We start from the raw sequence: 16,029 nt of genomic DNA, 5'->3' as shown, positions 1-16,029 counted from the left end.
GGCTCACGTCGAGCGACTCAACAAAACGCTAGTTCAGTTTTTCCTGGAATATGTAGAGATTGTTGGTGGTGGCCACAGCAATGATGTTGTCCAGAGGATGCCAGGCAGTGTGGAGGATCTTCTTGTTAAAGTCCAGACTATCTACACTGATCTCGTCCTTTTTGCGCTTCCCACCTGTGCTTACTTTGCGAGGTTTCAGGACAGAGCGTGGCTTGCTGTTCTCCCGCGACGCCTCCAGGGTCACGTCCTGCCGATAGCCTCGATCAAACATCCTGAAGAAGTTGTTGTAGGAGCCGGTCATCACAACGCTGCAGAGAGACATGGCATGAGTGATTGATGGTACAACACACAACAATCAAAAGGTAGTGATTCAAAACAGGTTGTTCTCTGGTCGTGTACCAATACCAGGAGCATAAGTAGAAAACCCCTCTGCTACCCAGGGGGAGTCATGTGCAGCCTTACGCTCTGCACTGAGCTGATAACCACAGTAATTGATAAGCCCGATGTTGTTGGCCAGTTCAGTTGCGTCAAATATGGGGTGGATCAAAACATTTGCCTGTTACATGCCTATTTAAAATGTGGGGAAATCCAAAGGCATGATGAAGAAACCATAGACATCTACCAGAGTAACAACAATTACCCAAAAGGCCTCTGCTGACCCTGATATAAAAGACCTATAATAGATTAGATACTCACCTATCGTTCCCATTCCAACAGCATTCAAACTTGTCGAAGATGCAGTCATTCTCATAGAGGGAACACAATTTACTCCTGAGGTATTCATGCACCTGTTCAAAAGAATGTGACGAGGAGGTGCTGTAGTTACAATCAAGTGAAAATAACATTACAACAGACTTCTGTGTAATTAAAAGGCCTTACTATCTACAGAAAAGAAACTGATAGTTAAAAAGTATTTATTGTTCCAAGTCACAGACCTGATATGTCTCTACTGGCCGGGACTCCATATTGAGATCCCAGATTTTGACGGACAGGTAGTCTCGGGTCATCATGTAGCGTCCACTGTGGCTGAACTTTACGTCAGAGATGGATGAGATGATTTCAGAGAAGAACGAACGATTGTTTGGATCCTCTGGCTCTTCAAACTCTTAAAAAAAGAAAAGTATGCATGTCATTAGTATAACCCGTCTAACTGCCACTGGCAAACTCTCATCCACTGCCATAGAAATGAAGGGATTAATCTCTCTTTACTTTTTTTAAACTCATGGTTCCTTCCTTTATTTAAATTCTGTGAACACTTCAATATCAAAATATTTGGCTGCTACTCCTACTCCAGCATTGTAAAACTCTTAAGAGCTACAACTTATACTTTCTGGGCAATGAGACTGTTTTGCAGGAGACATTTGGACTTATCATAGTAAGAACAGCACAGGTGTTTCTAATAACACTAATGATGTTACAATGAGAGTGACAGTGAGTCAGCGTACAGAACACCAGGAAACTGAAATCAAAGCAGCTAAATGGACATTACGAATATTTGATTCCATTATTTACACCTGTGCTTTACTGTGACAAGTCAAAATATTGTCCATGAAGGGAAAGGCCTGTAGTCTGAATGAAGATTTGCCATTTACCATTTCTCCCTCAACTTTCTGCTTCCACAGACTATAGAGCTCACACAGGTGTACGGTGCCTCACTAATTAAGACTTTGCTGCAGGAAACTTCAAGCTTGTTTAAAGCAGATTTCATTGCAGATGCTGGTGCTCTGCTGTTAGAGATGCTACCTCCCACCCAAACTGTCCAGGACTTAAACACAACTCTAGTCAACATTTGTGTTGCTTTATAAATATACTATCGCCACTGCCCTTTACGCAAAGACTGGCCCCACAATTAAAACGGTCCGATCAGGGATTTGCAGGCTCTTGATATGCTTTAAAGCACCGTCTTCCACTAAAGTCAGCACAGGAAATATAACCCATTTCATTGTCTGTTATCCAGTTTCACAGAGACACGCCTCTGAATTGAACAGCTGCCCTGCAAGCACACGGTGTAAATGACATTGGCTTACGTTTGGTGTGCTTGTCACACAGCGCCGATGCCCTCATGTCACACAGGCGGATGGTGCCCTTGCTGCTGCTGTAGACAAAGGTGTTACATTGGTTGGGGTGAAACTCCGCTGCTGTGATCACCTCCGTCAACTCCTCCATGTTGGCTGGCTTAATGTCAACAATATCTGAAGAAGTGTCGTTAAGGTCAAAAGGGGGAATACAGACATTTCAACCACTTAAAAAGATCTGTCAGAAACGAAATGAAAGAAATTTTTTTTTATTATTTAACTAGTACAAACATAGCCGGCCATTTTCCCAGTGGCCCAAAGGGTTTTGCATTTTAGAGGTTGATATGAAACCTATATATAAAAATCCTTACTTGGGGGGACATCTGGTGGTAGCATCATTGATGACACCGTGGTAGACACCAATTACATTATATGTTTTGTACTTATGTTCAGTCTGCCTTAAAACAGTGTCTACTTTTGTTAGTAGACCAGCACAAAGCCACGATATTGTTTTTTGTATGGCCTATATAATGAATAGGGTTGATCCATTCACTGTCTCAACATATAAGAGAACATATGCAGCAGGGTTAAGTGTTGTTATGGGGACTGAGTGGTGCACAGTCTGACTGAAGCATGGTGGGCGAGTGAACAAGATGCATGAGTGGGATTATAATCAAACAGTGAGTCAGAGCTACCTTGAAGGAAAGAACTAAACAAACCCAAAACATAACGGTCGTTATTTCATACTGCAGTGTGACGAAAAAAGTGAACTCCTGCAAACTGAACTTTAACATGGACAGGTTTGACACTTTTTTCTTTAAACACATGGCAGATGTTAGGAAAGGCCTGAAAGGGTTATTAGAATGATGTCAAGATCTACAGAAGATGATGGCTGCATGGAATCAAAAAACAAAAGGATACTAAAGCTGCGATCGTTGATCTCCAGATTCCACAGGTTGATGCGCAGGTCATCCGCAGACAGGTATGTCTCACAATCACTGTTGACGGAGATGGAGTTGATATGGTAGGTGTGAGCATTCGCAAACACTCGTCTCGGGCTGGCTTCCACCATCAAGTCCATGGGCCTGAATACTGGTACCTGAGGTGAGGAGCAGCGTTAGCATCACATTCATTTCAGGGAGAATTTGTGATAATGATATTAGCATTTATTTTATAACTAAGGTTTTCATGATTTTTTTCACAATGTCACAATGGTTACAAGAATACTTTACCACTGCTTCAACTAATTCAAATTGAATAAGCTTTTAATAGTGCAACACAATTACTCTCAAAGTTATACACACTTCACTAAAGGCACAATCTACTGTGCCAACAGAGAAAAGTCAACTGCAGCATATTAAAACATGGTTAATGATAATTAATAATATATACATGGTCAACATTATTGGGACAGGGACAAAGCAATCGATACACACCCGTAGTGTTGTGACAGTATTGAGATCTCTGTATCGCCCATCTTCTTCCTTCAAGTTGTAGCCCTCTGGTCTCTTGTCACGCTCACTAATTTTCCACAGCTTTATGGTTTTGTCTGCCGATGAGAAAGAGCGGAAGTCATGAAAAACTCCTCTGAAGTAACAAAAGAGTGTGTACATTTAGATAACTTAAAATCCTGCCAAACGGTGTCTCCACAAGACAAGATGGAGTTTAGAATAGCTAAATATACTGACTCGTACTTACTACAGTGAATACATTTAGTGAGAATACACTGGTTTACTAACCATTTGTAGACAAAAGGAACTGTGCCGCATTCTTCTGAGGCAGCCATCGGATCTTGTTGATCTTCTCCTCGATCTCCAGGCTCTTTAGGTAGTCAAATTCAGGTTCATGGCTCTGGAAGGTGCTGTAAACATTGTACTCTCCTCGGCACTGTGGCTGATTCTTAGTCTAAACAATGACAGACCACAGATCAAAGTGAGTGTTTGTTTTTTTAATTTCAAATGGTATTATCGACTTAAAGTCTAAATGTATGAATTCATCAAATGAGAAAAACAAAGATTTGAACGTCTGTAAATCTAGTTTTGTCACATGAGTCACCACAACTTACCTCTGGCTCCTGCTGAAAGATGACAACACGGCCCCCCTTGTCCCCAGTGGCGAGTAGCTCCCCGGAGTGGTTGAATTCAACAGTAGATATGATGTCCGCTGTCGATGAGGTAGTGTAATTAGAATAACATTTTGTATTTAGCTAGGTGCCTGAGTCTTACTTGCTACTGTAGCAGGGAGCCTGCTGTGTACATCTGAGGCGTGTTCAATGTAAAACAATGTTGCACCGTTATACGAGGCTTTTCTGGTGAAATGACTCATTTCCTGTTAATGATACCAAAAATCCTTGAAAAGCATATCAATCAAGGTAAAAAACACCATACAGCAGTGATGTACAAGTGTGCAATGGAACTAAAAGTCTACTCAACACTTGCCATTTTTCAGGACTTTTAAAAAAAAGCATTATCATCAAATCCTACGATACAACAATCAGTCCTTGTTTACAGGCTGGCACTATTCTGAGCTAGTGCAAACCTTAATATACACTACGGTGTTGTTCTTCTCCTAACACAGCACACAAAGTGCCTGATACAATCCCGACTCCATACAAACCTTCATATAATGCAAGAGTACGACACTATTGTCGTGTTTTCAGCCTGTGTGCACTGCTATGTATTGACACAAGGAGAGGATCACATGGAGACCTTTTCTGAGGCAAAGCTTACCGTCAACAACTGTGCAGTCCTTCACACACAAAGTCCATCATCTACTGTAAACATAGGTGTTTATGGCACTGGTGAATTAAGTCTTTGCACAATGGGGGAAAGGAGTGGTTACAATCCACCACTGGTTTATCTGTTCATATCGGAGTAAAAGTAACAGTATATACGGCGTATATAAAATATCCCACATGGGCTCTAGTTTTATGTGCATTAATTATCCTTCATTGAATTATCTGCTGTTTAAATATTACCCATAATACCGCGAGGGTGACTTCAACTAAAACACGAACAAGATTTCCTCTTTTATCCATCGTGGCATCTAGACATGCAGGCAGTTATAAAATGCAGCAAAGCGTCAATCCAGACACAATGTTGTTGTTAGTAAAGGCTAATCGCAGACATCATTATCATCCGTGGTTTCTAGTGGGAACTACTATTTGGTAGAAAAGAGTTCAATCAAAGCTGTCCTAATTTGAATTATCAAGTAACCAAGAATGTGTTTCTGGAAAAGCACATTTTGTTGTTATAGTTTTTATTTGGCATGGTATTTTGTGATGCATGACACATGAATTTCCCTTCACCTCCATGGTATTGGGTCTTGCAGTAGAAGTTTCAAAATATAACACCATTTGCGTGGCTGGATACAGATGGAGTTCAGGAGGAAAGCTTTTATTTTGACATGGCCCATTTTTCCGTTGAAAGTAGGACTTAATAGCGACACAATTGAAGTTTAACACAAGCAAACAGATTGCTAAAATAACCCAAATAAACACATTGCTCCAATAACCACTACTAGTTTAACAGGCCTACAGGACGATCATCAGGTATGTTCCACACCAATGACCCTTTTACGACAGGTTAATGCTCTACAACAGCACTCATAGAACATGCATGAGACCTGAAACAAAACGTGTAGCAGTAGCTTTAAAGCTAACTTCAAAACAAGCATGCACATGATGCAGACCGGACAGTGCGGGGTTAGCCACTGCTAACGTTAAGTGAACACCACATGGACTTACCTTCCGCGACATCATCATCTATCGCTCCTTTGACTTGGGAAAAGCACCACTGCACATCACTGTTCCCACCACCGGCCCCTACAAGACACACAAACACAAAGTTATAACACACCGCCCTAAAAAGACAACTTTACACGCGTTACAGTCTGGCGCTAACTTAGCTCAAATATCAGTTATGAGAAGAAGGTCGCACGCTTCGCCATGCGGAAGACATATTTTAACTTGCGTAGTATATTCTCAAGCAAAGGTAACGGTTGAAGCAGGTTTTCTGTGGGAAAACTCTCACTTTCGCACGGCCAATGACACACTAGCATCTTGGAAGTATCCTAGCTTGCTAGCTAGCCTGCGGCGGTTAACGTTCACCACAACAGAGAGACAAACGCATCATCCACGCTGAACACAATATTAAACCGTTGAATATTAATAAAGCATAAGACACTCTGACAGTGTTTGCCTTCTAACTTAGTTACCTGCCATGGTGAGCGGCTCAGACAGAGGGTATCTGTCTTGGGCCCTGGACTTGGAGCTGCTGACCCGGGTCTGATGGGTGGTTCTGACCGAGGAGCAGTGGAGGAGTAAACCAGTAGTAAACCAGTAGTACCGCTGCTCGTACTAACTCCGAACACCACACAAGTCGTCGTCCCAGTCGCTATAGACAGCACGAAACTGCTTTAAACCAAAGAAAGTAAGCTACAATCCTTAAGCACCGAATGTTAGACTTTGCACTCTACTTCGAGATTTCCCTCGCCTCTGCCTCTCCCAGCATTTCAAAATGGCGCAACGCGGGCGGCGCTCGGCAGGCATCACACAGAGAGCGACGAGGGTGCACCATGACATTTTAATCGCGCTTACTCCTGAGCCGTCCACGACGTGGCTGTTTTTCCTGTCCCCGGATAGCACATGGTTGATATCTTTATAGTGTGTTTAATTTTTATTTAAAAGTTACAAGGACTTATTTTTTATTTGAAAACCCTGTTATGTCGAACCCCCGCCCATGTTGATTGTTACAGTAATTGAAATCGAACGCAGGGTCAGTTTTTGGTTTAACAGCAAAAGTGGAGCAAAAAAAACGGAATAAGATTTTATATAGATTTAATTTAGAATATAATGCTAACTTTTAACATTAAAAAAATTAAGTCTAAGTGGAAAAGTAAATATAATTCATACTATATAGCGTATTGCAGTTACGTCAATAATAAATATTAATACATTTTGGGGTGGTGCCCCGGACAACTTACAACATCCGAGCGTTTGCATGTTTGGTTTGCACGCATAAAACACCCTAAAAACCAAGGACTTCCGGGTTCCACCTGCAACTACCACTGAGCTTCCACAGGATCTGCCGCAGTTTCTTGCACTTGCTGTTCTTCCGTTGTGGAGGATGCCACTCTGAAAAGGGCGCCTCGGTGCATATGTAAAAGTGAATCATGACAAACTAAGTGCTGCCGTGCAGACACAAGTACAGGCACATATACCTGCACTGAGGGCAAGTGCCCACAAGGGCCAAAACATTGTAGACCTTTGTTACAACAGACATTTTGAGTTTTCATAGCTAGAAAAGCTCAGGTGTTATTATTGATATTAACGTTGGCTCTGTACAATTTAAATGTCCCAATAAGCCACCATGACAGCGTGACAATGAGACAGCGTGCACAATTTGACCCTGAAAGTGAAGCAGCTAAATGGCATTCATCTGTTATTCATTTTATTGCCTGTTTTATTGTCTGTTCCCACTGTGACATGTCAAAATGTCTTCCGTGTCCATGAAGAAGGTGAGAGATCGCTCTCCCAATCGCACTCCTTGTCCATTGTGGGTGCATTTTTAAGTTATATGGTAAAGATTTTTAAATAATTGTTTTTGGGCATATTATGCCTAAAGTGCCAGCAGAGAGATAACAGGAAATAAGGGAGAGAGATAGATGCAAAAAACTGGGGACATTGTTGGACGGCATTTTATCCCCTAAACCACAGGGGCACCCCAGCTTTGGACAATTTGACTATTCACACATTTATTTAGGAATATGCACCATGTGGACAGTATGCATTGAAATGATAAAGGATTTATAAGTCCATTTTAACTCTACAAGAAAGGGCATTACGTAAAAATGCAGGTGTTTTCTTAAGGACCCAAACTATTTCTGTTAATATTGTGCTGTGCGTACAATATTGAAAAATAATTTGCAATATATAAAATTAATGAATTCACATGCAGTAAACCTTAAGGCCCCCTGGGAACCTGACACATAAGATCCCATCAGAAGGGACAGCTTTGTTTCACCAATTCATTTAGGAGAAATTAGACACTGAATTGAATTGCTGCTGTTTATATTCCTTATTTACATAAAGATTTTTTTGTCAATTTTCATATGTGCTTCCCAAGGGAAAAAACAAACACCATTCAAGCTTTTATCAATCAAGAATACACAATACTGTTTTTGTATGGTACACAACCATACAAACATGTTTTATATAGCTTCACTGTGGTCATTTTTGCAACTCAGCAGATATCACAGTTTCTAAAATTACACGGTTGCTCGATATGCCTGCAAAACCCTGTTTGGACTATTCCAAAAAACTACAATAAAGCCGTGAGCACTACTGCAGAGGGTGAGTCAAAGAAGGAAACATGATCATTCAGGCTGACCACTCCAGCTGTAGCTGTTGTTGTGGAGACATTAATTTATAGGAACTGCATGGACAACAAATCCCAAGCAGGTCTGCCTGGTCAACTTCATTAATGACCTCTAAGTCAGAAAACAGGATTGTTCCTCAACAGTCACTTTCTTTTTACTTTCCCACCATAAAGTAAGTGGTCCACCTGGCAAGGAGCAAAGCACCAAACAGCACAGTGTAGCTGAAGAGAACAAATTTGAGGATTTCCCTGAATGTCCGGAGGAAGCGTATTATTAAGGGGTCCACGTCCAGAGGCTCCTGCTGTGTCTTCTGCCTGCGACCAGGTTGAACCAGGTGTCCAATGTTCTCACCTTGACCCATTCTGCAAACACACACACATTACGTTTGTCAAATTTCAGAATAGAATACAAGAGAATAAATATAAAACTGTAATTTCCAACTGGGTGGCCCATTTGAAAGGTCATTAAAAAAATGACAATATTATTTGAAATCGGACAAAAAACAACTGACATATGTTCTTTGTTCCCATGCTTAAGTTATAAATAATTTATTTTAGCGCTTTATGTATTATTAAATGTGTTCAAGTTTATTTATATTAGAGGTGCAAATTGACTTGTTCCTAGCCTTGTAGATGCTGAGTCACAAGACCACTATTAATAATTTATCTGTAAATTGCACTAAGTGGGTTCAGTATTGATCTGTCACAAACAAAGCAGACTATTGAACATCAGCATCTATGATGTTTTAAACTCTCTTCAGATATTTTTAGGGAAACATGTGGAAACTGATATGCAGCTTGTTGAGTAACATTGAATATCATGTTCCTCGGACTGCATGAAGTTGCTGCAAAGCTCATATGTGAACCATGTTGGAGTCAAAATAAATATAAAATTCAATACAATCATGCTAATACAATAGCATTGTAATAATATTAATAAAATGTAGTCGGTTTTATTCAAAAATGTGTTGTCTTGTCCTGGTAAAGGTTTAACAGATTTAAACTAAACTAAAACATAGATGAATGAATGAAAAACAAGCTAAAGACATCTTTTATATCTAGTATGAAATAATAAAGTAAAAGAAAACTTCATACCTTGGTGTTGTTGAGGCAGGAACTGATTATAAAGTGGGCTCCTGTGCTTCCAGCCCTGAAGTCCAAGTTGGTGTGTTCTGCCTTGAGTGTTTCAAGCCCTTGTGGCAGAGGAGGAGCCAAAGGCAAAAACTGATCACAGATCTGAATCCCCTGGGATTGATCTAATGGGAGTTTAAGTCGTCAGTGCACCTGCTCCTCACACAAAGGGATTTTAGTGGAAGAGTTTGGCTGTCAAGCAAAAATCACAGAATTAAGTATTTTCAAATCCATTGAATCGAAGCAGTTTCCAAGTCCTCTATCCAATCAACATGGAGGAAATGAACATAGATTTACTCGAGAACAGTTCACCAAAAAATCGGAGTGCTGTCAGCAGGTCTCCCTATACGTTCATAGTGTAAGGCACGGAGGAGGTATTGACTGAAACAGAGATCAAACACCCTCCTGTAGCACAGTTACCCTCTGCCGGAACACGGAGCAAATGGCCTCCTAATTCAATCAGTGTCCTGCGCTGTCAAATCATCGGCTGCCGTGGGCTGAGCTCTCCAGACAGCGCAGGGCCATTATCGGCTGATCGGGGGCCTGTTAGTGCGCCAATTGCTCCTCCAGAGAGCTGGACCGCTGATGACGGATACACTCCCCATCCCTGCCCTTCATCCGCTCTCCCTTATTCACAATCAGCTTTCTGAAAATGATCTCGTAAACAATGACCAAAAATGGTTTCCTAGATGCTCAAGTAATTTAAGAGACGGATTGCAGTTAGTGAGGACTTTATTTACCTATTAGCCCACAAAAGCCTTCAAACATTGAAGAAGTGCACCTTTAATCATCTTACGTGTAACAGCATCTCAAGCATCAAAAACGTTTGAAATCATACATACATATTTACAGCCGCTCCATAGTAGAGCTCAGTCATGGAAACATAGCCAGAGGACAAAGGGATGTACGTTGAACAGTAGCATTAAACCAGCTCTATAGTATATTGTCTGGGTGCAAATCAAGGACAGGAAAACAATCATGGTACCCTGTGGAGTTTCTGACCATTCGAAGCACTATGGAGCAATGTTTTCACAAGTGGGTCAACGTTGTGTTTGTATCATGCACAAGCATGTGGCTGCAGGTGCGTGAAACACATTCCTGTTTCCAGCTTCACACTATTCCACTGCTCCGCAGTTTGTGGATGAAGAAGCGTAGTAAAGCATGAAAACATGGATATGACAATGCACTATTTCAAATAGTCAATGAATCAGCTTTGCAAAAGGAAGAGGGAAATGCATTGAACGGGTTACACACCACATTTTGGTGAGAAACACAGAGTAAAGAAAACTCCACAGGGCACCTTTACAGAGCCTGTTGTTGCTCAGACATCAATGAAACACCTGCAGTACACGGATGTGGACATAAAAAAAAAAAAAAAACAGCAGCTGAGTTTTTCCGATGGATGGATGGGTTGTTTGATGTGGGCAGGTGTACATGCAGGTGTACATGCAGGTGACTCAGGGGATCTGGGATTCAGGCCGGTCCATGAGGGATTTGATCCAAGTCGTACCATTTAGGAGTTTTGTGGTGGCTATGATATACTCCATCCCACTGTCTTCCATCTGAGAGAGGAAACGAAGAGCGGCTATTTCTGCGTACGACACTCCGCCGAGGAAGAACACCAGCGTTGTCCGATTCTCCCCCTGCTGACCTGTGTGACAGTAAAAGGAGAAGCATGTCACTCAAACAAAAAGGTAAAAAATAACTACTACTGTAAGCAAACGTCTTACTTTAACACAAATAAAACTGAATATGAAAGCACCAAATTGTGAAAACACTAATTTAGCCTTCACCCTTCCCCCTAGACTACAGTCCTTTATTATCACCTTTTAAAGTCCAATGTGAGGCAAGCATGTAGAAACAAGTCAACTGTCTAATGCCCAAACTCGCTGTTCTAATTAGCACATTTCAAGCCGAGTGTATAATTAAATTCATTACCACATCAATGTAACACCTACTACTGCCAATATGAAAAGATGGAGGAAACGGAAGGAAAGCCCTGGTGGTTTACCGACAAATGAAGCGCAGCGCAGACACTAACAGCAGCTCTGTGGCATTGTCAGCTTTGTGCCATCAATCTGCTGCCGGTCAGCGGTCGACTTGGACAGAAACAAAGACTGCGTCTTATCTACACGGAGCAGGCCGGAGGTCGTTAACTTTTTATTCTGTTTGGCGAGCAGCAGGGCAAACAGCAGACCTAGTTTGCATCAGTCCTTACGTTTCTTGTGAAGGCCGGCAGGCAGCTGCTGTCTCTCCTCAAAGTGTGGGCCGGGGAGCATCTTCAGCACCTCTTCGATGCTACGCCAGCCGGGCCTGGCCAAGACCTGGGTCAGTCGAACGCTCAGCGGAGCGTAGCCACTGTACACGTAGGAGATGTCGTTGGGATTCTGAGGAAATCCAAAAACACAGGCAGAGGGGTGAAGGTCCTCCTTAAAAAGCACACAGGTTTAATCCTCAGAGTTCTTTGTTTGTTTGTTAAATCATGGACCTGTTCATTGGCGTCCTCCATCCACAGTTTGAGGGTTTTTCTTATCGTGGGGTAGTTGTTCCTCGAGCTGGTCTGTGGCTTCAAAAGACTTGCCTTCTCTAGGTTGTTCAGTGTTAGTATGTGTTCATAACCGTAGGTCTTCAGAATAGATTGAATAAAAGGCATTATTAAAGAAATCATCAACTACCAGTTTCATTAAATAATCATTTTTGAGCAATAAAGCCATAGTGTACTGCAATTCACCCATATTCTTCTTTGTTGATGCATAAGGAGTGTACATTATTCACACAAAGAAGACACCACCACCAAAAAGAAATGGTTGTGTCGTTGACTTCACCTGGAGAATCTCCCTCTTATAGTAGTCGAACACCTTCTGCTTGAGGCCGTTGTTGCAGACTGACTGCATACACACCAGACGCAGTATCTTGATCAGGGGATCCTTTTGGGCAATGCAGTCTTCTATGTATGTGTTCACCTGATAGCAACACAACGTTGATCAGAACCCATAGATAATGCACATAAATCACTTCTCCTTTTTATCAGAACCTGATACAAAACTTGAATAACAGACATAATGACTAATTTCCTATTATTTTGAGGATTTCAATAAACTGCAGTAAAATCATATGAATGGTATATCTCTGTACACACTGATGTGACAGACTAGCTTTGGAAAAACATGCAGATAGATGAAGAATACCTTGTCTGTTTCCACTCCAGTCATAAACTCCTGCTCCACTGTTAGATTATCAAAGAAGGCCTCAGATGCTGAAACATGAGACATTAGTTTGATTTTATGACTTTATAACAAACCAAGATGACACATTAAACACACAATGGTGGAAGAACAAAGAAATATGGGATTCTAAAATTCTTAAAACCAGGAAAATATAAATTATTACTCCAAACAGTGCCCTGAGTTGACGGATAATGGTTACTTAGTTGTATTCAAATAAAGATTGTGCGAAGGTTTTAGGCTTTATTTTGTCATAATTAAAATATGGTGTGAGAATGAGTCTAAAATGCAAACAGAATAAAATATAAAGCAGTTTAAGGGGAAAAGAAAGGGCTTATTTCATACTGGTGATATCCTTGACCAGCTCTGCTATAGACGTGTGGTTGGCCAGCGAGCTCCGAGCTGCCTGCATGTGGGGCAACTGAGACACAAACTGCTTAATTTCTCCCACTGTTTTCGCATTGTGCCGCTCCTGAAAGACAAAACAAATATCCATTGACCTGCCGAGCTGATAATAAGTTGGATACTGCAGCTTTCTTACTTTCTTTCTACCCTCCATCAGCAAGGAGCAGCCTGCTCATACTCATTGCTTTCCAGGGTTAAACACCTCTGATGGTGCATCATTTAGCTTATCTGTACTAATGTAGCTTGTATTACAATGAAAATACCTGAGCTGACAAAAGAATAGCAATATGTTTGGTCTTGTTGAGGCTTGATCGATTGGTACTTTATCTTATCTCTAAGCGATTGTCATCGTTTCCCTAACATCATGGATTTCTGTTCTGACCTTTGTGGTAAAATGCCACAGAGATTACAACCAGATCAGCTGAGATGTCTGGAGGTTATCCGATGTTTACACCATTGTAATGAATATTACACTATGATCATTTTAGAGCAGGCAAATATACAAAGATGAGGTAAGACCAACCTCAAAGGCTGCCGAAATTATTTTGGCCTTCTTGCTGAGCGCTGATCCGACAGCATTGAAATTTTTGTCCCGTATTTCTGCGTACAGCTCCTCTGCCGAGTTGAGCTGCATCTTCTTGGACTCTGTCGGTAAATCTTTACTCGCCTCGCCTTGCTTCTTCTGCGCAAACTTCTCAGGAGGCAACTTCACGTAACCTTTGAGTCAGAGGGAGTAAAAACAAGGACTGGCCATCAAAAACAGAAGCAGCGCACATTTAATAATCGCATGTGAAGATGAATATAACAGTGCGTTCATATCAGACATTCACACAAAGGTTTATTCTGACCGTTAGTTATTCCATAGATCTCGTCGATGAGACCCTCGTAGGTGAGCTGTGTGGCCAGAGGGGTGAGCAGGTCGACATTGCGGTCCAGGAGGAGCAGAGTATCGAACACCGGCAGGATCTGATTCTGACTGCCGGCAAACTCCCTCTTCATTCGCAGCATCATGTTGGCAACATGCTGAGAACAAGCAGAGAGTTTCCTTCTCAAACAAACTCACTCACCCGGCTGCTGCAGTTTAACATAATGAATTCCACTTGGCACAACACTCACCCGAGCACAGTCTCCTTTCCCATATATCTGTGGGATGGTGCCATACAGGGCCTGTAAGGTCATGAGGCCTTTGGCTGTGTGGTAAAGGCTTGTTTGGTCATTTTCCAAGTAGCACTCCTGTAGGAGAAACAGGAAAACACATGTTATGACAGCTACACATAAACCACAGCTGTAAATCTGGATGAAGTGTGAAATTCTTAAAATTTAGTTCAAGAAATCTTACAAATTTGAGCAGTAATTATCATTATGTCATAACATTGAACTGATTTGAAATCGAATCCTCCCTTTATAACAACACATAGATACTTAATAGAGCAGCGCAAAGGTTGATGCATATCTGAGATGTACAAGCTAAACGCACCCTGAAAGCACTTTCATACTCCATGGAGAGCAGGTCGCCATCGTAGGGGATCAGGTCCAGGATGTACTCGTCGATGTTGATGAAGGAGGCCAACACGCCCTGCTCCTTCAGCCGCTGCTCGCACAGCATGCTCCGCCGAGGCACAAACAAAATGTGGAAGTCTCGTGGCGAATGCATCTTGTCCTCACTGAAGTGGCACAATCCAGGACAAAAGTGTTAAAATACTATGAACGACGACAGATGGGACTTGATGAAAATGCTTTTAGCATTGTTGAAAACGAGACACAAACAGACCTGAATACATTCTCAGCAATGATGTCCATGAGCTCCAGTCTTGGACGAACAAAGAAAATTATATTTTTGACGTCAGCAGCGGGGAGCCCGCCACTCTTGAGGGTGAACATCTTTTCCACTTCATGTTCCTGATAAACACAGTAGTAAACATACAGCATGTGTTTAGTTAGACATGGTACACTACTGTGTCTTTGACGTCTAAAACTGTATCTGGGGTCCTTTCACAATACAAACACAGTGCACATAAAGCACTTACCTTCAGGAGAGAGTACTGTGCTATCAATCCAAAAGGCCCCGTCAGATATTCATCCCAAACGATGGCCTACAAAGCAAAGGCACATAAAGTCAAGGAAAAATCCCCTGTATGCGGAAAGGTTTTGCTGTTACCTTTAGCTGCCAGCTAATTGTTACGATAATAAATCGATACGCAGACAGTCTAAAAGAAAACATGGAGATAAACCTGTAGCTATTATCCGATGTCGTGTTTGAACTACTCAAAACATAACTACTTCGTAAAATAACCTGCATGTATTTTGCAAGTGGTGTCGACCGTTGACAGCTACAAGAGGCTAGCTTAACGGTGGGATCAATGGACAATATGTATAACTGTCGCTGTTTCGGCCATGTTTCTATTGTTGTGTTTTCATTACCTTGCTTCCCGCACATTTGTCCAAAAACTCTCGAAGGTCTTTTCGTGCTGCTTCTCTCAAAATGTTTAAATTGACTCTACCGTACGAGAGGTGGGCGGCCATGTTTCTCTATCAGCGTCAACATAACAAATCAGGTGACTACAGCGGCAACACTCAACCACGTGACAAAGGATGATACGACATCAAGATAGTTCACGACCACACAGGTCTCCCCTTAAACCCGAATCCCTTCCAGTTTACGTAGACTCCCTTAACGGTCGAAAAGTATCATGAATAACGGCCACTAGCAAACAGGTTAGTTAGCTATCCACCTCAGTCAAGTAGCAGCTAATTTGTGTTACGCGTGCGTATTGGGTGCTCGTGAAACAACTTGAAAAAAAGGCAGTTCTGAGGAATATCTGCATCCGACATGCACACAACTATCGGTAGAATAAACTTATATTTCGGTTTATATAC

General features: G+C 41.7%; 2 protein-coding genes across 2 annotated transcripts; both read right to left on the bottom strand.

Annotated features, from left to right (window-relative positions):
• Positions 1–6: 6 nt before the first annotated feature.
• On the bottom strand, positions 7–6,588 carry ppp2r2aa (protein phosphatase 2, regulatory subunit B, alpha a). The gene is made up of 10 exons (XM_031849694.1): positions 6,231–6,588; positions 5,761–5,838; positions 4,081–4,178; positions 3,755–3,920; positions 3,452–3,564; positions 2,937–3,114; positions 2,028–2,192; positions 936–1,105; positions 697–788; positions 7–308 (listed from the first exon to the last, which is right to left on the bottom strand). Exons 1-10 carry the CDS (start codon positions 6,235–6,237, stop codon positions 29–31), a joined length of 1,347 nt encoding a protein of 448 aa, XP_031705554.1. The 5' UTR covers positions 6,238–6,588; the 3' UTR covers positions 7–28.
• A 3,649-nt stretch (positions 6,589–10,237) lies between these two features.
• vps33a (VPS33A core subunit of CORVET and HOPS complexes) lies at positions 10,238–15,702 on the bottom strand. Its single transcript, XM_031848844.1, has 13 exons — positions 15,574–15,702; positions 15,180–15,245; positions 14,924–15,051; positions 14,630–14,816; positions 14,269–14,385; positions 14,001–14,175; positions 13,676–13,869; positions 13,093–13,219; positions 12,712–12,779; positions 12,349–12,486; positions 12,012–12,149; positions 11,742–11,910; positions 10,238–11,174 (listed from the first exon to the last, which is right to left on the bottom strand). The coding sequence occupies exons 1-13, from the start codon at positions 15,673–15,675 to the stop codon at positions 10,981–10,983; spliced, it is 1,803 nt and encodes a 600-aa protein (XP_031704704.1). The 5' UTR covers positions 15,676–15,702; the 3' UTR covers positions 10,238–10,980.
• Positions 15,703–16,029: the final 327 nt, after the last annotated feature.

This window comes from Anarrhichthys ocellatus, unplaced genomic scaffold (assembly GCF_004355925.1).
Source record: "Anarrhichthys ocellatus isolate YVR2014 unplaced genomic scaffold, GSC_Weel_1.0 scaffold9, whole genome shotgun sequence".
Classification (NCBI taxonomy): Eukaryota; Metazoa; Chordata; class Actinopteri; order Perciformes; family Anarhichadidae; genus Anarrhichthys; species Anarrhichthys ocellatus.
Note: the sequence above shows the minus strand (reverse complement) of the source record. Positions and strands in the feature narration are given on the sequence as shown.